This window comes from Nyctereutes procyonoides, unplaced genomic scaffold (assembly GCF_905146905.1).
Source record: "Nyctereutes procyonoides isolate TBG_1078 unplaced genomic scaffold, NYPRO_anot_genome, whole genome shotgun sequence".
In the NCBI taxonomy this organism is placed as follows: domain Eukaryota; kingdom Metazoa; phylum Chordata; class Mammalia; order Carnivora; family Canidae; genus Nyctereutes; species Nyctereutes procyonoides.
In genome coordinates, this window is record NW_026575146.1 from 78234534 (window position 1) to 78257748 (window position 23215).

At 59.0% G+C, this 23215-nt stretch overlaps 2 protein-coding genes across 2 annotated transcripts; both read left to right on the forward strand.

Moving 5' to 3' along the window:
- Positions 1-320: 320 nt before the first annotated feature.
- ERF (ETS2 repressor factor) lies at positions 321-7806 on the forward strand. Its single transcript, XM_055311880.1, has 4 exons — positions 321-459; positions 4859-5093; positions 5474-5589; positions 5693-7806. Exons 1-4 carry the CDS (start codon positions 438-440, stop codon positions 6988-6990), a joined length of 1671 nt encoding a protein of 556 aa, XP_055167855.1. The 5' UTR covers positions 321-437; the 3' UTR covers positions 6991-7806.
- Positions 7807-11676: 3870 nt separating this feature from the next.
- On the forward strand, positions 11677-22033 carry GSK3A (glycogen synthase kinase 3 alpha). Its single transcript, XM_055310508.1, has 11 exons — positions 11677-12381; positions 14312-14499; positions 15798-15881; positions 16062-16172; positions 17981-18111; positions 18212-18318; positions 19539-19636; positions 19717-19812; positions 20195-20381; positions 20680-20772; positions 21335-22033. The coding sequence occupies exons 1-11, from the start codon at positions 12099-12101 to the stop codon at positions 21406-21408; spliced, it is 1452 nt and encodes a 483-aa protein (XP_055166483.1). The 5' UTR covers positions 11677-12098; the 3' UTR covers positions 21409-22033.
- The last annotated feature ends 1182 nt before the right edge of the window (positions 22034-23215 follow it).

The window sequence follows — 23215 nt, forward strand, 5'->3', positions numbered from 1 at the left end:
GCGGCAGGTCGCGAGTGCCGAGGACTTAAGTTATCTGCAGACTTGGAGCCTCAGAAAAGGGTCATGACCCCCAGGACCCCATCCCACCCCCGCCCCCTCCTTCCTTCCTCCCCCGCCGTGCGGCCCCTTTAAGCCCAGAGCCGGCCGGTCCTCAGTGGCTGCGCGCCGGCGAGTGTGTGTGTGAGTGCGCGGGGAGGGGGCGGGCGCAGTGTCTCCATGGCGACGCGGCGGTGACGTCGCCGGCCGGGGGGCGTGGGCGTCCCGGCCCCGGAGTGCGATATTAACCCGGGAGGCGGCGGCGGGGAGGGGAGAGGCTCTGAGAGGCGAGGCCGGGTGAAGCGCCGAGGGCGGCCCGACGGGCGCGGGACGGGACGGGGCAGCGCGGGCGCCGGGAGCTGCGGCCCGGAGTCGGGGCGCCTCGCCCCGGGCCCCCCAGCATGAAGACCCCGGCGGACACAGGTGGGGGCGGGGGCAGCACGTGTGGGGGAGACTTGTTGCCCCGGGAAACCAGGCGTAGAAACTTTGGGGGGGGCTAAAGGGTTTCGGGGTAGCCCGAGGGATCCCCAGTTCCGGGGGACCCCCGAGCACTCGAGACCTGTTGCTTCTCGTGGCGCAAGCGAGGGGTGCTGCATGGGACCCCCAATTTCTGGGTCTGGGCGGAGTGGTGTGGGTGCCGCGAGTCCTGGTCCTCTCCCTGCTGGACCCCGAAAGCTGGGTTCTCCCCCACTCCTGGGATCACGGGGGTGGCGGGGTCCCTCCCCGCCGCTCTGTCACGTTGCACTCTGGGGGCCGGGACGTGTGCGGGGCGTGTGTGGGGGGGCTGTCCACGGGGCCCGCTATTCCCGGTTCCGCGCTGCGTGGTCCGGCCCATGACCTTCACCGCGGCGCTTGCCCCGCACCGGCTTAGAGGGGGATACGGGATGGCTTCTAGGAGGAAGGCGTGATTGGGGAGCCGGAGACTCGGGGTCCGGGCTGCGCCGCCCCTCCCCCGCCCGTCTCCGCCGGCTCCTCGCTCCCCCGCCCGCGCCGAGTCGCAAAGTTCCAAAGCGCAGCCCGAACGTTCGAAAAAGGAACTTTTTGTTTCCGACCTTAGAACGCGCGGCTTTAAGGTGGCTCCGGGGAGACCTGGGTACCCTCCTCCCGCGCCGCCGGGGCCTCGGGGTTGAGAAGGGTGGGGAAGGTGGGGGGGACGCGGAGGCTCCCCCTTCGCCCCCCCTCCCTCATCCAGCGCTTCTCTTTCAACCGGCCGTCTTTTCCCTCCGCCCCCCTCTTCCCCGCCAACTTGCTCCTCCTTAAGGGGCCAAGGTTCCCCTCCCCCCCGTCCGTCGGCGGGCGGGGGGCAGCGGGATTAACCCCCCTCCCACTCGGACTTTCCCCCCTCCCCTCCCCCGCCGCCCCCGGGCTCGCGCGGGCTGGACTTTGCGCCCGAGCGCGCTGGGGGGAGGGGTCCCAGCCGCCCCCTGCCCGTCTACCCCGTCGGAATCCGGCCCGGGGCGGGGACGGGGGAGGGGGAAGGGGGCCGGGCGCCGCTGTTCAAACTTGTTTCCTTCCCCCGGCGGCGGCCGCGGCTAGGGCTCCTGTGTGCGGGTGTGTGCCCCGACCGGCCCACCCACCCCGCCCCCCCGCTCGGCGGGTGGGGGCGGCTCTTAAAGGGCTCGGAGCCCGGCTCCGGCGCCTGGGGATTGGGGCCGAGGAGGGGGGCAGGGGGGTGGGGCAGGGGTGCAGAGTGCTGTAGGGTCAGTCACGTGCGTCCCACATACTCTCTGGCTCCCACATGCTCCGGGGCCGCTGGGCCTTGGGGGCAGCAGGAGCCTCCCCTCGCCCGAGGAGGGGGCCTAGGCGCCCAGACAACCCCGCCTCGTCTAACCTCCCTGCTGCGGGCCTTCTCCTGGTGGGACCGGCTGGGCCGCTCCCCTACCCCTGTCTTGGGGCTGAGCCGCGCGTGTGGATTCTCCGGTTGGGGGAAGGGGCGGGGGCCTGGAATGGCTTCCCGATCGGTCCGTCGGCGCGTCTGTCCGTCTGCACGCCCCTCATCCGATCCTCCATCCCGGCCCCTCTAGTCTCTGCCGCGGCTGTTTCCCACTTCCTGTTTTCTTCCCGGCTCTGGCGCCACCGAGGGCTGCCTGAAGTGGGGGAGGTGGTAGGGCCCCCCAGGAGGTCGGCGTGTTCTTCCTCTATCACCACCCCTCCCTTCCGACCCCCATGGTCCCTTTAAAAAAAGTTTGGCCAGTCATGTGAATTTGGGGGGTGCCCAGGAGTTCTGTTCCCCACCCCTGGTTTCCAGTCCCTCTGGGAGAATCCCTACCCCGCCTCTGTGGGACCCAGGTGTGCCTTCTGGGACCCTGCCATCCCAACCCTTCCTGTCTTGTCTGCTGCCACCTCTCCACCCTGTCTCAGAATGTCCTGAGCACCTCTCTCAGTGTCAACTGCTTGCTGTCTGTTTCGCTGCCACCCCCATGCTCCAGGGGTCCTGCTCCCCCAAGCTTTCTTGGCGCAGGCCCGGTGGTTCCCTGTTGAAGCACGTGGACCCATACACAACACACACTCACACATGCTCCCCTTGCCCGTGCCTGGCTCCTGGCTCCAAGGCCTGGGGAACAGAGCCCCATTGAGACACCCTGACGTCACCCTCGCTCTTCTTCTCCCCCCAAAGCCAGGAACAGGCCCTCATGTATGCCATGTCCGATGAGGAAAGCCGGGTAGGGGTGGACCTGGGAGTGGGGAGGGTCTCTAACTGGAGTGGGATCCAGGGTCCTAGCCCCTGAGGGAGGCTTGCTCAGGGAGGGGGGGTTAACGAGGCGGCCTGGGACGGCCCCCAGAATGCAGCTTGAGGCCTTCCCAGAGCCCCCCACCTCCCTTCCGAGTTCCCTTTGTGTTGCATGTAGTCTCTCTCACTCCTTCTCTTCTGCAAAGTTTATTTTTAGCCTCCTGCTCCCCCGCTCCCAGGACTGTCGCTGCACACACGTTGCCTGGTTACCGGGACAAGGAGGCTGGGGCGGGTGGGCTGGGAAGGGTGGCTTTAATTTTGGGGGGGAGGATGGAAGTCAGTATACTCCCCCAACTCCAGACTGATGTCTCAGGGGCTTCACAACCCCCACCGCCAACACCACACACACTCCTGGGTCTGTGAGCCAGATTGGAGCTTAGGTGGGAGAAGCACAGAGCTTGGTGCCCTGAGTTGGGGGGGGTAGGAGCTTTTTTTGTAGGACTCAGAGGGTACATGGAGCTAGTCATTTGGTAACTTTGGCTCCTAAGGGCCTTCGGGCCCCGAGGATGACCCTGGGACCTGGAATCTCCAGTGGGGTGAGGATAATGGGGATGAACACCTGGATTCCCGAGAGAGGGATGGGGCTATGGATGCTGGGATCTATGGAAGGCATTGTCGGGGGCTGCTGGTGTAGGACTCTGGGTCTGTAACCAGCTGGAGGTCGTATCCTTGGAGCCCCGAGGCGCTGGTTTGAGGCTGGGATTTCTGAATGGGGCTGGGACTACGTGGGGAATGCTGGCCATTCCATCCTACCCAAGGCTGGGGCTCAGGAAGCTGGGTCACTGTAGGGGATAGAGTCAGCTTTGGATTTAGAAGGGGTAGTGCCTGTGGGAGTAGGAACTGCTGAATCCCTGTGTCCCCAAGGGGAAGTATCCTCTGTTGGGAGTCCAGGCTGCGGTTGAGTCTTTGAGGGAGGCTCAGCATTGCCCCAGGCCTGGTTGGTACCTGCTTCAGTTGGGGCTTGAGGCAGGCCAGAGGCTCACTCCAGCAGCCTGACTGGGACTTGGGACCCCGCCCATCCTTTGCTGTCCACCTTGGCCTTCTCCCTCTGGTGGCATCAGGGCCCCTGCCCTGCCTCCCCCTCCTTCTCTTCCTCCCCTTCCCTCCTCCCACCCCTCCATTACCGGCTGCCTAGTGCTGAATTATTGATGGCCCCTGATTACCCGGGGGTTTGGGAAATGACAACCGCAGCCCCCCCACCGTCCCCCCCCAGGCTGCCCACCCCCTCCAGGGACCAGCCAGCCCACCACCAACCTCTACCCAAGGTTAATGCTGGGGGCGGGTAGGCAGGTGGGCAGGGAAGAAGCTTGAGGATGAGAAGGCGGAAGGGGGAACAGGCTGCAGCATTGCCTGCTCAGTCTCCAGGCCTGGGCTGGGGCGTTCCAGCCAGGTTGTGTCCATGCGCCTGGGTCCGGGGAGGGCAGTCAGCACAGAGGGTCTAGGGCTTGTTGGGGGGGGGCTCTCTCAGACAGTCTGGGTTTCACTCTCCAGGGAAGACAGAAGCCTCTGTGTGTGCAAGCGCTGACCTCATCGTCAACCAACCACCCCACCCCTCCTGGTCCTTTTAAGAAAAAAAAAAAATCATCGGGTCCTGGGGTGGGAGTCGGGCTCTGGTAGGTTTTGGGAGGGGAGACAGTGTTATGTTCCCAGAAGGGGACTGGAGCTGTGGGGTGAGTTGGGGGAGGGGTATAACTGGCCCTGAATGGGAATTGGGGGGGTTGGGGGGGGGATCGCCCCAACCCGGCTGGCCACGTGTGCCCCTTCCTGCCCCTCCCCCACTGGCAGCCCTGCCCGCCGGCCTGGCTTGGTGCCTGGCCCCCTGGCACTGGCCCCGGGACCCGCCGCCGACGGTTTCCTGTTTCTCCCGTGTCGCTGGAGCAGGCTCCAGCTTCCCTCCCCCCCCCAGCTCCCGTCTAGCCCCCTCACACACAGACACACACTGTCTCTCTCTAACTCAGGTCCTGACTTGGCAGAGGGGAGACGGATTTCCCCACGTGGAGGGTGGGGTAGGAGGGTGGACCCTGGGAGGGGACCTGAAGCCTTGGACTTGGCATCCTGACCCGGGGCCACTCCCCTGCCTCCTGTCCCCAGGGTTTGCCTTCCCGGATTGGGCCTACAAGCCGGAGTCGTCCCCTGGCTCGAGGCAGATCCAGCTGTGGCACTTTATCCTGGAGCTGCTGCGGAAGGAGGAGTACCAGGGTGTCATCGCCTGGCAGGGGGACTACGGGGAATTCGTCATCAAGGACCCTGACGAAGTGGCTCGGCTCTGGGGTGTCCGCAAGTGCAAGCCCCAGATGAATTATGACAAGCTGAGCCGGGCCCTGCGGTGAGGAGGGGCAGAAGCCCCTGGGCAGAGTGGATGGCCCCCACTGGCTGGGGAGCCTGTAACCCAGGGGAATAGGCTTCGGGTTTGATCCTTTGCCAGCTCGGAGCTGTGCGACCACGGGCAAGTCCTAATCCTCCTTGGAGCGCTTCTGTCACATAGAAGTGTCCTGAGGAGAGACTACAGTCTGGGTGTGACCTCTATCTAGTCTTGGCCCCAGACCTGAGGGGAGAGCTGTTTCCATTCTCCTGGGTCCTTGGCTTCTCGCGTGTGACCGAGGTTTCTTGGTCCTCCTTGGTGAGCGACACCCAACTTGCGTTGAGTAAGGGTCTAGACTGGGGTCCCTGCGTGACTGATGGTCCAATGCGTTTCTACGCCCACAGCTATTATTACAACAAACGCATTCTGCACAAGACCAAGGGGAAACGGTTCACCTACAAGTTCAACTTCAACAAACTGGTGCTGGTTAATTACCCTTTCATCGATGTGGGGTTGGCTGGTGAGTAGTTGGGCTGGGAGGCTTGGCCTCAGAGGGAGGAGAGGATGGGCCTGTGTCCAGGCTGGACCGCGGACCTTGACGCCACGTCTCCCCTCTCCTGCAGGGGGCGCAGTGCCCCAGAGTGCCCCTCCAGTGCCATCGGGTGGCAGCCACTTCCGCTTCCCTCCCTCAACGCCCTCCGAGGTGCTGTCCCCCACCGAGGACCCCCGCTCCCCACCGGCCTGCTCTTCATCCTCTTCTTCCCTCTTCTCGGCTGTGGTGGCCCGACGCCTGGGCCGAGGCTCAGTCAGTGACTGCAGCGATGGCACGTCGGAGCTGGAAGAGCCACTGGGAGAGGACCCCCGGGCCCGACCGCCAGGGCCTCCGGAGCTGGGTGCCTTCCGCGGGCCCCCGCTGGCACGCCTGCCCCATGACCCCGGCGTCTTCCGTGTCTACCCCCGGCCCCGGGGTGGCCCTGAGCCCCTCAGCCCCTTCCCTGTGTCGCCTCTGGCTGGGCCTGGCTCCCTGCTCCCCCCTCAGCTCTCCCCGGCTCTGCCCATGACACCCACTCACCTGGCCTACACTCCCTCCCCGACGCTGAGCCCCATGTACCCCAGTGGTGGCGGTGGCCCCAGTGGCTCAGGGGGAGGCTCCCACTTCTCCTTCAGCCCGGAGGACATGAAACGGTACCTGCAGGCCCACACCCAAAGCGTCTACAACTACCACCTCAGTCCCCGCGCCTTCCTGCACTACCCTGGGCTGGTGGTGCCCCAGCCACAGCGCCCTGACAAGTGCCCGCTGCCGCCCATGGCACCGGAGACCCCACCGGTCCCCTCCTCGGCCTCGTCCTCCTCTTCCTCCTCTTCCTCCCCATTCAAGTTTAAGCTCCAGCCGCCCCCGCTGGGACGCCGGCAGCGGGCAGCTGGGGAGAAAGCCCCGGCGGGTGCTGACAAGAGCGGTGGCATCAGCATTGGCGGTGGCGGCAGCGCGGGCGGGCTGGCCGAGGGTGTGGGGGCCCTGGCCCCGCCACCGCCGCCACCGCCACAGATCAAGGTGGAGCCTATCTCGGAAGGCGAGTCGGAGGAAGTGGAGGTGACGGACATCAGCGATGAGGATGAGGAAGATGGGGAGGTGTTCAAGACCCCCCGTGCCCCCCCCGCGCCCCCCAAGCCCGAGCCCGGCGAGGCTCCCGGGGCGGCGCAGTGCATGCCTCTCAAGCTGCGTTTCAAGCGGCGCTGGAGTGAAGACTGTCGCCTGGAGGGGGGTGGGGGCCCCGCTGGGGGCCCAGAGGATGAGGGTGAGGACAAGAAGGTGCGCGGGGAGGGGCCCGGGGAGGCCGGGGGACCCCTCACCCCGAGGCGAGTGAGCTCTGACCTCCAGCACGCTACAGCCCAGCTCTCCCTGGAGCATCGAGATTCCTGAGAGCTGTGGGCAGGGGGTCCCCCTGGTCCCCCCCACCTCCCATGCTTCTTTTGCTGCCTTAACCACCCCCCCACCCCCAGCCCTGGAGGTGAGGACAGCTCTCTGGTGTCTTCCCGCCTCCTCCCCTTTCCTGCCCCACGTTTTGTATAAAACTTTTAATTTTTTTTTTTAATGGTGAGGGTGGGTGGGTGCCCAGGGCTGGGGGCTTTCCCCTATCTGTGGGTTTCTAAGCTCCAGGCAAAGTGGTGGTGGGGAGGGTAGGGAGGGGGGGAAGTTGAGGGGGCCACCTCCATTCTGGGGAATTTATATTTGAACTGAGGCTCTGGCCTCCATGCCCAGGAACGTTTTTTATTACAATCGCTTAGGAAGTAAAAGCCTTGTCTCCCTCCCTGTTCTCTGCCTCCTGTCCCTGTCCCAGTCCCTCTCCGTCCCCGGCCATCCTCAGCCCCATCCTGCCTTCCCTGCCCCTCCAGGGGCCCTGAGTGCCTGGGTTTCTCATACCCCACAGGGCTGCAGCAGGAGAGGGAGGGACATTTTCTGATGAACCAAAAATTCCATGGTGGGGGGTGGGGGGCAGAGGAGGGGGAGGGGTGCCGCCCAGAGGCCACAAATCTCTACAAGTGCCTGCTATCCCTCTCCCACTCCCTACCCCAGCACTGGTCCAACCCCTTCACCCCCAGCTGCTCCTAGGACTAAGCCCATAGGCAGGCGGGTGGGGGGGTGAGAAGGGGGTGCCCTGAAACCAAACTGGAAGCCCCCTCTGCCTCCTAGCTGGGGCCCCTGGGGTGGGGGTCTTTGGTCAAGCCTTATTCTGTATTGGGGATGGAGGGTGGGGGGGGAGGGAAGTTGGGGGGCTGCTGGAGAATGTATTCAAAACAATAAAACTTTGGACCTTTGGATGTGGTGATCTGTCCTGGGTGCTAGGCACAACCACCACAAGGTCACAGCCTCTGTTTGGTTCTGAAAGACAGGGGCCTAGACTGTCTCTCCAGGAGATCTATGGCCAGAGGGTCTAACCCCATCTTAATGGGTCAAATCCAAGCCTGGGGAATATCTGACCCCAGAGCCACATAACCCCAGGGCCTGATGATAAAGACCTCAGGCACCCTTTGGCCCTCAGACAGCTCCCCTATTCTGTGGGGGATCCCCTGGTCCTTGGAAGCACTTGAGATTCCACAACACTATTGCCCTTTGCTCTTCTGATCACCTGAACTGCCTTTCCTTTCTAGTTCTGTGTATTCCTGTCCTTGTCCCCACGGCTGGGAGTGAGACTTTGGCAGCAGGCCTGCAGTGTCTCTTGAAATGTAGACCTTGCACAGTTCCTTAGTGGTCTGTCAAACCAAGGAAACATGCTCTGCCAGCAAGTGGAGAAGGGACAGGCTTTAAAAATATTTTTTTAAAGATTTTACTTATTCATGAGGCATAGGCAGAGGGAGTAGCAGGCTTGTTGCGGGGAGCCTGACAAGGCACTTGATCCTCGGACCCCGGGATTATGCCCTGACCGAAGGCAGATGCTCAACCACTAAGCCACCTAGGTGTCCCAAGAGAAGGGACAGGCTTAATCATAGTTGGTACTGATCGACTTGCTGATACCTAGTTAGCTGCAGTGCTTTATCTCCCACATCCAGTGAGGTAAGGGCAAGGCTCGGTTAAATGACTTGCCTAAGGCCAGCCAGGACTTAAAATGAGGTCTGTTTCTGGAGCCCATGTTCTTTTGACGACTCCTTTTTCTCCTAAGGCCAGGATGGTTGGATCTAGACAAAGGTCTCAAGATCATAGGATCTGAAAGGTGAGCTTATAAAGCTAGAAGCTCAGGTTGGAGAACTTGCTCCGGGGATGAAAAAGGAGGAATTCTGGCCAAAAAGGTCCTTAGGGGGCAGTCCAACCCCTTCAGTGCAGGTGAGGCACAGGAGGCCCAGAGAGAGGAAGGAGTTTCCCTAAGGCCACACAGCTAAGAAATGGAGTGGGAATTGAAGACTCAGGCCTGCTGGACTGGCTTCACGGAGAAACTCCACCCTGCGCCACTCTGAGGGGGAAGGAGCTGGCAGTTCCTATCTGCTCAGGCTTCACCCTCATTTCCTGCCAGCCCAGGGTGGGTGGTCCCAGATGATGTCGATTGGCAGTGAAGAGAGGATCCAGGGCTGGGGTACTGGCAGGAAACCGAGGCTCCCTTGGCAGCCTGCGGGCAACTGCTCCCTCTCCTGGGTGATGTAAGTCACTCCCTGGGGTGGGGGCCACTGGGCTATTTCTGGAAGTTGGGATGAGGCATGTCTCCTGGCAACATAGATGCAACTGAGTTGGTGGTGGTGGTGGTGGTGTGATGAAGAAAGGGGGATGTTATCACTGGGAGGATGGGGGCGGACCCAGACTCGTAATCTCAGCCCGATTCCAGTGCCTTCAGAGCATCTCTAACCAGGTCTAATATGGATTAAAGAGTGTTCAGCTCCAGAACTGCTCTTCAGGTCAGACCACGGCAAAGCCAGACCTGTTGCCTCCAATTCTGACCCTGAGGAATGTCACAGGTGGCGTCTGGTCTTGAAAACACCAGCGGCTCCTCTAATCTTTAATGACCCACCTAAATCTATTCAGTTTCTGCAAGACCACACCCTGCTCCCTTCTATATCCCAGGATCTCTGATTCCAAATAGAAAGCCCTTTATAGGTCTCACAATACTTCATCAATTCATCCTTTCAGAGACTCTCTTCTTGCCTGCAACCCCCAGCACCATCACACCCCCTCGCCCCCTCCCAGGCCCCTGAAGCTCCTTCCTGGTGCTTGCCCTTTGGGGTCCCTGAGAGATCCCCTCAGTCAGCGGTGGTTTCTTGGTATCCTACAGATCTTGAAGACATTCCAAATCCCCTGTGACTTCTCCACTGGTTCCCAGTAAGGCCCCTTCACCTCTCCATGGACTCCCCTGAGCACCTCAAGACACCCACGGGCCCCTCATAGACACTTAAGAGTCTGCCCTAGTACCCCTCAACAAACGTTCTCACCCCTGCAATCTGGTAAGGTTCCCTCAGATGGACGCCCTCAAACTCCCACGGACCCCAATCCCCTCGTGGCGGTTGTCCACGCGCCGTCCACTGCGCGTGTCCCATGAGCTCCGGCCGTTAAGTAACCGCTGCCATCCCGCCCTTCTCCGCTGCCCTTCTGGGCCTTGGTGGTCCAGTGTAGGACTTGCTTTTCATCTCTGAGCTGCCGTCAGAGGGCAGCAACTACCACTTGACTGAAAAACTACCACTCCCAGAAGCCCGCGCTCTGGACTGTTCCTTAATGCAGCCGCGTTCATTGAAAAGGTAGCGGAAGTATGTCCGCGCTTTGCCTTCTGGTTAATGTAGTCCCAGAAGGCTTTCGCGAGACTGCCGAGGCCCTAAGGCTTTGTGGGTCCGCTGCGAATTGCAGTCAGACCTAGTGAACGAGACTTCAGGCTTCAGAAAGGGCAAGACAGTATGAACATAGACTCAGATTAAAGTGAACGTCTAGAGACTCCATTTCCCATTATTCTAGGGGATAGGAGGGGCCGAGGATGATTTCATTCTAGTTCCAAATATTTCCGGCACGCGCGCGCACACACACACACACACACACACACACACACACACACGCTCCCTCGCACGAACTTCATTTCCCAGGGTCCTTTGAAATTAGTCTTTCCGGTTATTAATCGATAAATAGGGCGACCTAGTCCGTGCACAAAACCCGAGGCTACTCTTAACAGCCGGCTTCCTTGTTTTGGGCCCTCCTGGATCCTGTAAACTTAGAAGGCGGGAGTACGCAAAAGGCTGAAAGGAGATGCAAAACGGAAATTTTTCCACCTGCTTTAATGCTCGTCTCAGCCTCTTGGTGCAACCCACGTCGGTAGGAAAAGCTAGAAGACTATTGTTCTGAGAGACCACCGGGAACTTTGTTCCCCAAATTGTTTGAGGGCGGGTTTTTCCTTCCTGATTTGTGGAAACTTGGAATTTGGAATGTTTGGGCTCCATTTTCCCGCAGCCCCTGGCCAACTTCAGCTTTTTCTTGGGGTCTGAGGAGGGTAAGGAGGCGTTGAACACTGCAATCTTCCCAGGGGATTGACGTCTTCCACATTTGGCTCACGCTTTCCCAAATGTACCGATTGGACTACACTTCCCAGCGAGCCTCTGCAGTCTCGTCTCATAAAGGGTTAGGATCCGGTCTGGACTATTACCCAGCATTCTTCGGGCTCCTGGTAGAACCCTCCCCCTCAGTCAAATAAGTCTGCCTTGAACTCCATTTCCCAGAAGACACAAAGGCTCACTGTGGCAACTACTCCGAAGCGTTGGTGTCGACTACATTTCCCGGTAGGAACTGCGGCCCACCATAAGAGGGCAGAGGAACGCCGTACCTACCTATTCTATTTCCTAGCCTATCTCCGTAATAGCAGTGTCCACTTGGGGCTTGGGGAGCACATGGGACTCCATTTCCCGGCGTACTTTGGCAGTCGCGGTACACCTGCAATGCGGTGAGGGCGTGGCGACGACTCCATTTCCCGGCTTGCTTCACGGCCTGATATCTGCGGATGCACCGGCGCCGACTCAATTTCCCACAGTGCACCTGGCGCTGACCGGCATACACAACCAATAGACTAAATGAGCGTCTGGACTCCGTTTCCCGGCGTGCATCAGGCCTACAAAGCTCTCCGAAGAGTGGCTTCAACTGCATTTCTGAAGCACATCTAGCGCTCGCAGTTGCTGCAGTGGAGCGAGTGTGTGACTCTGACTCCACTTCTCAAAGTACTTCAGGGTCCGCCGTCTACACAGTCGGCTGACTTATTGCCTAAGAATCTATTTCCTGACGAGCAGCGCGACCCGTCATCCCCTACGGTCAGCTCTGAAGCCTTTGCAGACTCCATTTCCCGGCGTGCCCCGCGGTTCTCTGTGCCCACCGAGGGCGGCGACGGCGGCGCGTAGGGCAGGCGGACTGCATCTCCCGGCGTGCCCCGCGGCGGGCGCAGGGCCGGAGCCGGAGCCCGAGCGGCGCGGCCTGGAAGAGGCCAGAGCCCGGGGGAGGCGGCGGCAGCGGCGGCAGCGGCGGCAGCGGGGGCAGCCCGGGCAGCCCGAGCCCCGCGGCCTGGGCCTGCGCTCGGCGCCATGAGCGGCGGCGCGCCTTCCGGGGGCGGCCCTGGGGGCTCGGGCCGGGCGCGGACCAGCTCGTTCGCGGAGCCAGGCGGCGGAGGCGGCGGCGGCGGTGGCGGCCCCGGGGGCTCGGCCTCCGGCCCGGGCGGCAGCGGCGGTGGGAAGGCGTCAGTCGGAGCCATGGGTGGGGGCGTGGGGGCTTCGAGCTCCGGGGGCGGCCCCAGCGGCAGCGGCGGAGGAGGCAGCGGCGGCCCGGGTGCGGGCACTAGCTTCCCGCCGCCCGGAGTGAAGCTGGGCCGTGAGTATTAGCAGCGTCCGTGGGGGGTGGAGATCTGGGTTCCTGAAGCCCTTCAGACGTCGATCAGGTTCTTCTGTATGCCCAGATAGGAGCTCCAGCTCAGTGTGCTTCCCAAAGATGGGATCTGAGCTCTCCCTCTCCCAGAGAAAGGGGTTTGAGGGGTTACCATCAATTGGAGTTTAGGATTAGATTTAGTAATTCTCCACAAAACAGGGGTCACAGGTTCCTGTTCTTCCGATGCCTGGGGCTTGGATCCTTAAGCCTCAAAAACAGGAATCTGATGTTGCCATCCATTAGACAACAGGATCAGGAGTCATCGCTTGCAAATGGGGCTAGAGAGTTATTGTTCCCAAAAAGAATGAGATTACCATCACCTCAAAAGAGGGGGGTCTGAATTTGCTCTCCTCTAGAGGATGGGGATTTGGAGTAAATATCACATGGAAATGGTTTAGGGGTTACTCTGGCCCGGAAGGATTGGGCCAGGGCTTCCCAAACCTGGTACCCAGGCAGTCTTTCCTTTTAAAACGTAAGATCAGTTACCATCATCCCATCTGTAATAGGTAAAACTGTATCCCCGGTGGTAGAAATTAATGATTGTTGCTTCTTAGAAAAAAGGACAAACTAGGAATCATTGTATTCTGCAGACCAAGTCTATAGTCAGTGTTCTTTTGAAAGCTTGGCTTGGGGCGCCTGGCTGGTTCAGTCAGTAGAGCATGCAACTCTGGATCTCAGGGTTGTGAGTTCAAGCTCTACATTGAGGGTAGAATTTGCTAAAAAAAACAAAAAAACAAAAAAACAAAACAAAAACCAAAAAACCAAACCCAAAACACCAAGGAAAATGAAAAACTTGTAGTGGTGGGTGTTCTTCCACAAAAATGAAACAGGGTCAGGGAGGGTCACAGTTCTTCTTAGGATACGGATCTGGGGTTAAACCCATGTTCTGAGGTGTGGTGTCACTGGCTGTGGAAGAACAGCTATGTAGGATCATCTCCTTCCAAAAGGTGTCACTGCCCCCTCAAAATGGATTTGATTCATCAGTGACTCCTTTTCTTTGGGGTCTGATGGTTCCTCATAGTAAAGGGGCCACTTTTCTCTAAGAACACCACAAAAGTTTGCTGCTGTTTAAAGAATGGAGCTAGGGATTACAGCTTTCCTTTGGAGGACTGAGGCTTGGCTAGCCCCTGGTTAACGGAGGTCAGATTCGCCATTTTCACAACTCAGTACTTGCCCACTGGGGACCCCTCCAAATACATGAAAGGGTCTAGGGCTCTGGGCCACACAGATGAGGAGGTCATGTCGGCACTTTTTCTAACCCCAAAGTATTTGGGACGGGCTAGCTCTCCCCAAAAAGTGAGAGTCCTGGCACTGGCACTTAAGCCTGAAGGAGTCCTTTCTGCCACCGAAAACCAGTGGCAGTTACCAGCTCTACCAATGAGGACTTAGAGGTCACTGTTCCCCAAGCTGTGAGAAAAACTAGTGCTTGCTGAAAGTCAAAGTACCTTAGGGTTGCTGCTGTATTAAATGGAAGAGTTTGGGTCAGGCTTTCCCCAGGCAGGAGGGGGCCCCAGCAGGCAGTAAGCTCTGAGTGGATGGAGTCAACATCTGCGAGTGTGAGGCTGCCCTCGAACCAAGAGGGACCAGTGATTTGCTGCTTATCAGGCATAGAAATTACAGCTTATCAACGCTTGAACAGCAAGAGGTTTAGATGTCAGTGTCCTCCCACAGAAGAAGAGGCAGGAGTTAGCATTCCCTGGAGGGAAAAGGAGAAAGTACACCTGGAGGCATCTGACACCCATCTTTGCTCCAAGATGAGGGGATGAGGAGGCCCCTAGTGAGCACCTTGTAGTGATTCCCCTCCTTCCCACAGCCCTATGATTGGGTGGTGGCAAGGGGGATGGTCAGTGGATTGTGTGTCCCCTTTGTTCCCCAGGTGACAGCGGGAAGGTGACCACAGTGGTAGCCACTCTAGGCCAAGGCCCGGAGCGCTCCCAGGAGGTGGCTTACACAGACATCAAAGTGATTGGCAATGGCTCATTTGGGGTCGTGTACCAGGCACGGCTGGCTGAGACCAGGGAACTGGTGGCCATCAAGAAGGTTCTCCAGGACAAAAGGTTCAAGGTAGCAAGTGGGGACAAGGAAGCGTGACCAGGTGTGATAGGCGAGAGGGCTGGAATTGGCTTTCCACAGGGGACCTGAACATGGGCCAGCGCAGGGAAAGAGAAGGGAATGAATTGTGTGGAAGATAGGCATGCGGATTCCCAGAGAGCCCAGGATGGTGTTTACTGGCTTTTGGATTGGCGTGAAGTGCTTTGTAACAAGGGCAAGTTCTTATCTAACTCACGTAAAGATCGTTTGAGGGTAGGTATCGGTGTCTAAGACTGAGACTTGTAGAAGAGAGTTGACTTGAGGGCAAGACTAGATTCTGGCTTGCCTGATTCCGAAGCCTTCCACTTCACGCACAAAGCTACCCTTCTGCACAGAGCGGGCAGGAAGCTGGTAGAGGTGATGACCGTGTTTGTGAAGGTCATGCCCTGACCCAGGTGCTTGGCCAAGTGCAGGGTGAAATGCAGCCTGCCCCACACTCACCAGACCACGTGCCGTGGTGGGGAGATCTGTCCCCCATTCCTCCTTCACACAGCTGTGCCCTATAACCTAGTGGAGGCCCAGGGAACAAGGAGGACATGGGGGAGGTGGAAGTTGAGGGCTGATTGGTGTTGCAAGGACTGGCATTTTAGAGCTTAGGCTAGTCTGGATATGAATGAACTGACCCTAGGCTGGGAGGGAACCAGGTCTCGGCCTGGACTTTGGCAGGGAGAACCCCTCCTTGCCACCGCAGGAGGAGCTCCAGGGTGTGGGTCAGAATTTGATTAGTGTTGAGTACCAGAGGTGAGAGGGATCTGAGGGCAGGAGTTCTCAGGGGGACAGAGAATAGGGAAGAGATTAAGACTGTGTCTTGGAGGAGAGGCTGAGGCTGGATCCCCTTTGGGAAGGTGGAAGTCTGGAGCCTGGGCCTTAGGATCCAGGCCCAGGGTTCCAGGGCCCAGATGCCTCTAGCGGAAGCAGTAGAGAGGAGGGGGGACCAGGGTAAGTTTAGTGGCCAGTACTTGTCTTTTGTCACTTGGGCCTTTCCCAGACAGCTGGGAAACTGAATTTGTACGTGAAGATGTTTGGTTTTCAAAGGTCAGCAACAAATTGGACATTTTTGAGCAGTGGGCTGAAGAAAGCTCATCTGTAGGTTGGGTTTAGCTCCTAGGGCGAGGAATTAGGGACTGCCCCAGAGGGGCCCTGCAGCTGGGATGTAAGGAGTGGTTGCCTGGCTCTACTTGCAGGGGTGAGGGAGCGAGGCTGTGGGGAGGGCGCCGGGGAGGTGAGGGGAGTCAGGCTGTCATCTGAGGCACTTTCCCTTTGCTCCCAAGAACCGAGAGCTGCAGATTATGCGTAAGCTGGACCACTGCAATATTGTAAGGCTGAGATACTTCTTCTACTCCAGCGGGGAGAAGGTGAGACCTTGGGTGTGCGGGGGAGTCCTCCACCTTGACTCCCCGCCATGTTCCTGCCTGTCTTTCTCGTGATTGCCAGTCCTTCCCCCGTTACCCCCTCTATGAGCCTTCCCTCCCCCGCCCCCCTTCCCCGCCTGTTCCTCACAGCAGCGCCTCACACCTCTCCTTTGCTCTCTGCAGAAAGATGAGCTTTATCTAAATCTGGTGCTGGAATACGTGCCCGAGACAGTGTACCGGGTGGCCCGCCATTTCACCAAGGCCAAGTTGACCATCCCTATCATCTATGTCAAGGTGGGCAGTCTGGCAGGCTGTTGGGGCCCAGGCCTACAAAGCCAGGGTCCCTGGATCCTCCTGCCTTCTGTGGGTTCCCTTATCCTCCAAAAAAAATTTTTTTTTTTTTAAGATTTTATTTATTTATTCACGAGAAACACAGAGAGGCAGAGACACAGGCAGGGGGAGGAGGAGGCTTCCTGCGGAGAGCCTGATGCGGGACTCAACCCCAGGACCCCAGAATAACACCAAAGGCAGATGCTCAACCACTGAGTCACCCAGGTGTCCCTCACTCTTCAGATTTATTTTGCTCCCCAGAGGCCTTGTGTTCCCTGCTCTTGTCTCCATATCCGCCACAGATGGAACTTGCTCAGTGGAGGGCAGGCCACCCTGAGGCCTGACCAAATCAGGGAGGCAGGCTGAGTGGGGCCTGGGGAGACTGCTCGGGTCCACACTGGGAGCCCAGGGCCCCAGTAGCGGTGGAGTTGGCCCAGAATTGGGGTGGGGCCTGAGAATACCAAGGGGGGAAACACTGAGGTCAGAGTCCTGGCCTTCGGAGCCTTGGCAGAGGCAAGTGGGAAGGAGGCAGGGTTGGAGGAATGTTGGTGTCCACAGAACCCAGAAAGGACGCATCTTTGGCATCTCTGCAAGCTCATTCCCCATGGCCTGGTGCTGGCCCCGGCTATTACTGTCCCTCAGGAGACGTTCGAATGAATGGATGAAAGAATCAAGGAATGGAGGGCTGATACAGAGAGCAGAGGCTGCAGCAGCCTTGTGCATCGGGAGGGGTGGGTGGCTTCAGGTCGGTTGAAGGTTGAGCAGCTTCCTCCTGCCAGCTCTAAGAACCCTGGGCCCAGGGCAGCCTCAGAGCTCTACCAATGGTTGGTGTTGGGGGATCCTGCCTCCCGGGAGGGGAGTCCTCTGGTTTGATGAATCTCTGCTGTGGCTGCTGTGTGCTGAACCCAGCATCGAGTGATTCCAGAGGCCCAGCTGACTGAGACCCAGGCTTTGCTGTGGAAGAGCTCTCAGTTTAGCCGAGCAGACAGCTGTTGTCACAAAGAACTATAAAACGACTAGCAACTGCCGTACTAGAGGGAGCATAGGGAATTCTGGAAACAGGCCCCCAGGCTTGTCTGCTTTGGGGGTAAGAAGGATCAAGGAAGGCTTCTGAAAGATCATCAGGTGCAGGGTGAGGAAGCGGCATCTCTAGCCAAGGGCAGTGGAAACAGGAGGACGAGGGCCCAGGAAACTGGCCTGAGCGGTTACTGCACACTGGGCACTGGGCTAGGCCCTAGGGGATGCAGCGGTGATAAACACATCGAGATCCCTGCTCTCCTGGCACTTATGTTCTAATCGGTGGGAGGGAGAGTGGCAGGAAAATCCAGCTGGAGAGAGGCTAGTCCGTGGGTGGTTTTGACTGGCAGACGAAGGAAGCAGAGCCCTTCCTATAGCCAGTGGTTTCGGAGCTGAGCGACTGGCTCCCACAAGGCCTTCGTGATGTCTGCGTGTTTCTGTCAGGCTCCTGCTGAGGTGTGTGACTGGAGCAGTAGTCTCAAAGTGGGGGGCGGCACCAGCCCTGAAGGGCTCGTTGCAGATGCCACATCCTGAGCTTACTGAGTCAGAAACTCTGGGACAGGGCCCCCGGGGTCCCTGTTGGAACAAGCCCTCCAGGTGATCCCAGTGCATCCCAAACTTGGAGGACCCAGGGGCAGCAGAAGGGTTTTTGAGCTGGAGCGAGGAGCTTGGAAGGGCTCTTCAGCCATGAGGGGGGATCTCTAGCAGGTTCTGTGGGCAGAAACTGCAGTCGTGCTGTCCCCTGCCCATCCCAGGTGTACATGTACCAGCTCTTCCGGAGCTTGGCCTACATCCACTCCCAGGGGGTTTGTCACCGTGACATCAAGCCCCAGAACCTGCTGGTGGACCCTGACACAGCTGTCCTCAAGCTCTGCGATTTTGGCAGGTGGGCCTGGCCTGGGCTGTGCTGGGTGGCTGAAGGGGTGAGGAGTGTGGGGGGCCCCATCCATCGCCTTCTGTTGACCCCTGCCCACCTCTTCCCACAGTGCAAAGCAGTTGGTCCGGGGGGAGCCCAACGTCTCCTACATCTGTTCTCGCTACTACAGGGCCCCGGAGCTGATCTTCGGAGCCACTGATTACACCTCGTCCATTGGTCAGACTTACGGGAGGGCGGTGGGTGGGGAGCGGCAGGCATGGCAGTTTTTGCATTAAGGGTGCTGTCTGCCACGCTCGGTGATACAAGCTTAACCTGTGTTCTTTTATCCAGTCCTCACAAACTTTGGAGGGCGATGCTGGCGCCTGCTCGTTTCACAGATGAGCAGTCTGAGGCTGAGAGCCGTGAGGCCGCCTGCCTGCATTCGCACCGCTGGGGCTGGGCAGGACTGGGCTTTCAAAGCTGACCTGACTCCAGAGTCCACGTGGGCTCTGGAAACTCCCAGTCAGCCTTCTCTTCGGGGGCCCGGGGGGAAGGGGGTAAATCGAGGTGGAGGTGGGGGTCGGGGCGATGGTGGTAGTGGTGGTGGTGGTGGTGGTGGTGAGAAGCTGCCAGCGACCTTGGAGGCAAGGCTGACCAGCAAGAGGGTGTGACTTTTTCCCTGAGTCTCTGGGGCCTGTCCCATTGGTGGGGATGACAGTGCAACCTCCAGGCGGGAGGAGAGGCCGTGAAAGGGTTGGGAGAGCATTTCCAGGCAGCATGAAGAAACTGCATGGTCCTTAGGTGTGAATGTGTGCTTGGGGGGGTGGGGGTCAAGGTACAGACCGGGGAAGGGGCAAGACTACCGGCCTGTAGCTGTTCCTGCGGGCAGGATAGAGGCTAGGCCTAGGACTTAAGGCTTGACCTTCTCGGGGCCCAGAGAACACAGAAACCTGTCCTAGGTATGTTGGGCTGTCCGGAGTCTAGAGGCAGAGCAGGGGCTTCCTGGGGTCGCTGAGGGGGGAGAGGCAATGACGGTGGCAAATGCTTGGATGGCGGAGCGCAGCGTGGTCAGGCTGACCTGGAGGTTCATTTATTTTTTTTTTTTTTTTTTTAATTTTTTTTTTTATTTTATTTATGATAGTCACAGAGAGAAAGAGAGGCAGAGACACAGGCAGAGGGAGAAGCAGGCTTCATGCACCGGAAGCCTGATGTGGGATTCGATCCCGGGTCTCCAGGATCGCGCCCTGGGCCAAAGGCAGGCGCCAAACCGCTGCGCCACCCAGGGATCCCTGACCTGGAGGTTCAACAGCGGGCTCCCGTGTCCCTAAACCGTGTAGGACTTTGAGCTGGGGCTGAGAAAATGGGGCTCTCCTGGCACCCTCAGGATGACTGTGGGGAAGAGAAGTGTTTGTGAGGGGATGGATGGGGCAGCCCTGACCCTCCCCCACCCCCTTCAGATGTGTGGTCAGCTGGCTGCGTCCTGGCCGAGCTCCTCCTGGGCCAGCCCATCTTCCCTGGGGACAGCGGGGTAGATCAGCTGGTGGAGATCATCAAGGTGAGGGCGCTGTGGCTGGGTGGGCGGGGACAGGGCCTTGGGCTAGGAGCTGTGGCTCAGACCCCTCCCTTTCTCTCCAGGTGCTGGGTACACCAACCCGGGAACAGATCCGAGAGATGAACCCTAACTACACGGAGTTCAAGTTTCCCCAGATTAAAGCTCACCCCTGGACAAAGGTGGGGCAGGGCTGGGGGCTCAGGCAGCAAGGTCGACGTCCCCTCTGGAGGCCAGCTGGTCTGGGGACCTGGCTATAGAGTCAGGGTTTGGGAGTGGGTCTGTTCAGATTTCAAAGTTTATGGCATCTTCCATTCTCTAGAAGTTGAGGGTCCGTGGTAAGTTCAAGAGTGTCATTGTTCTGCTGGGGAAACAGGCTCACTGCAGGACCTGTCCAGTGATGGGACCTGGGTGAGCTGTTCACCGCAAAAAAAGTGACTTCTCCTTAGTGGTTATACCTCATTTGGAAAGTGGGTGTGCAGGAGTCAGGCCCTGGAGCAGTGTGGTGCAGGAGTACCCGGTGCCTGGCCGCTCGCCCTCCTGACTTGTCCCCCTCCCCTCAAGGTGTTCAAATCTCGAACGCCGCCGGAGGCCATTGCACTCTGCTCTAGCCTGCTGGAGTACACACCGTCCTCGAGGCTCTCCCCTCTGGAAGCCTGCGCCCACAGCTTCTTTGACGAACTGCGATGTCACGGAACCCAGCTCCCCAACAACCGCCCGCTTCCCCCCCTCTTCAACTTCAGTCCTGGAGGTGAGGGCACAGCGTGGGGTACAGGGAGCCAACAGCGTTGTGGAGGAGCGCTTGGTGCTAGAGCTAGGAGTGGGGTGCTCAGGAGATGGCCCCGATACAGGAGACACGGAACTGCTTCACCCATGCTCTGCAATCACCTGTGCTAGGCCCTTTCTGGTTTGTCATGTAAACTGTTCAGTGATTACAAGAGTCTGCTGGCCTTGCCAAGAGCTGGGTCCCTACCTGGTGCCCCTTCCTAAGCCCAACCCCAGCTCCCAGCACCCACCTCCTGACTGGGCCTGTCCATTCCTGTCTCTAGAACTCTCCATCCAGCCATCTCTCAACGCCATTCTCATCCCTCCTCACTTGAGGTCCCCAGCGGGCACTGCCTCCCTCACTCCATCCTCACAAGGTAAGTCGGGGCCACCTGCTGTGGATGAAAGCCTTTCTCAGCCTGGGAGGCAGGCCTGTCCCCACAGCCCCTGGGATCCCTGCATGTGCGTGGAACTCGTGGAGCATTGACAGTATACGACACAAACGGCCACCTTTATAGAGTCTGATTCCCTATATTTGTGTTTAAGTGCTAACTGGAAAACCAAAGAGATAGGTTTGGCTTACACAAATAAACAGTTAAATTTGTTGCCCACGTTTAAAAACAGGCCATTGCCTGTACGGATCCCGATTTCCTGTGTCTCCTGGGGAAGAAAATCTGGGCAGCAGTGGGCCTGCCTTTCCTCAGGGCAGTGCTGTGGGTGGGGGCTGAGTTCTAGCTGCCCACTTTTATGTGGGGCCTGGCTCCCTGGTGAGTCACTCCATGACCAACCTGGCCCTTTGGCGTTGGCGGATGTAGCCGGATGTAGCCTTGGACTTAAGAGTGGCAGCTGTCCGTGTCTACCAGTATCCCCCACCGAGGTCCTGCTCCTGGACCGGGGTCGGAGAGGCCCAGGGTAACTCTGCTTTTTCTCCCTCCTCAGCTTTAAGTGAGGCTCAGACCGGCCCAGACTGGCAGACCACCGATGCCACGGCTCCCCTCACTAACTCTTCCTGAGGGCCCCCCCCATCACCCTTCCATCTGGGAGCCCCTGGTGGGGCTGGGAAGGGGGACCATAGCCCATCAAGTTCCTGACCTGGCTGGGCCCCTAGACTAGAGGGCAGAGGTAAATGAGTCCCTGTCCCTACCTCCAGTCCCTCCCTCACCAGCCTCACCCAGTGGTGGGCTTTTTAAGAGGATTTTAACTGGTTGTGGGGAGGGAAGAGTAGGAAGGACGGGGGGTTGGAGGCATGAGACCTCCTACCCCCTTGGCCCCCTCCCTTCCTCCCAGGCCTACACTCCTCCAACCCCTCCTCCCCTCCTGTGTTCCTTGTAAATAGAACCAGACCGGACCCGTCTATTCCTCTTCCCTTCCCTGCCCCCCGCCCCCCCCGGGTGTAAATAGATTGTTATAATTTTTTTCTTAAAGAAAACGTCGATTCACACCGTCCAACCTGGCCCATCCCCCTTCTACAGCTGTGTCCCCCCTCCTGTCCTCTGCCCCTGAGGTCTCCTCCCTCCTCTCCCCACCCTGGAGGGCTGAGGGCGTGGGGGTGGTGGAGCTCCGGATGTCTTGGTTTCCACAGTAAGGTTTGCCTGTGTACAGACCTCCATTCAATAAATTATTGGCATGAAAAACTGCTTCCTGTCTGGCTGCCTTGTTCCCACAGAGGTGAGGGAGGTGCCCAGGTACTGGGACAGGACATCTCAGCAATGGGGCAGGGTGAACCCAGGCTGGGCTGCCTGAGTCCTGGCCCTGATGCGCGTACCCAGCTTTCCCGGGCCTCAGCTCTGCACATGGGATGAACAGTCTGGCTCCTCCACAGCAGAGGCTTAGTGTGTGTTGGGGGGCTGCCTTCAGAGGGAGGCAGGCACTGTTGTTCCCAGGTGACAGTTGAGAGAACAGGGGATCAGGGGTCAAAGCCACTGAGTGGAAGTGGCAGAGTCAAGACTTGAACATGAGGGCTCTGTGTCCCATGGCCCGAGCTACCTGGGGCTTCACAAGGACGCCAGGTGACAAGCGGTCATTGAGGCCACATCAGCCTGGATGTGGACTCTTAGTGGGCAGGGGAGCTGTTCTTAAACCATGACACATCTCCAAGCTCTCATTTCTGTTTTAAATGGCACATACCTGGCCCACATCTAGGGATACTGGGAAGATGGGTGCAGAGAACTTGGCTTCTTTCTTTGCTTGGAGAACATGCTGGGGGGCCAGATGGGGGGGGCATGGGCACAGGAATAGGGCATCTCCTCCATGCAGGGCCGATGCTATGTGAGGGGGAGGCCCCAGAAGTGGAAGGTCTGAGGAGCAACTGATACATCCTCCACCGGACTTCAATTGTGAAGAAAAAGGGAAGGAGTTTGTTAAGTAAGCTCTATATCCAGTCTGTGTGTGTGGGGGGGGGGGGGGGGGTTTACGCACGCGCAAGGGGGAGCTTGAACTCAATCTGGAAATCAAACGTTACGTGCTCTACTGAGCGAGCCAGGTGCCCCCAAAAGGGGAATTTTGAACGTGTCCTCAGAGTTCAGGGACTGTTCCTATGGCATCTGAACTCTCCAGTCTGCTCAGGCCAGCTCCAGGGGGCATCTGTATACTGCCCAGAACAATCCCTGGCCTTCCCTGCTCAGTGCTCTCTGGATAGCACCTTGTTTGTAAGATGAATACTTAAAGCAAGGAGACCAGAGAGGAGAGAAAGGCTGGTCTGGGCAAGGGGCACCCCGGGCACGCCTACCTTCCTGTGGCTCACATCCGTTCAGCCAGTGAGGTCACGGAGGTTGTCCCTCCCCTTCTTCTGGGGGCCTCTACCCTGGCCCAGTCCCATTC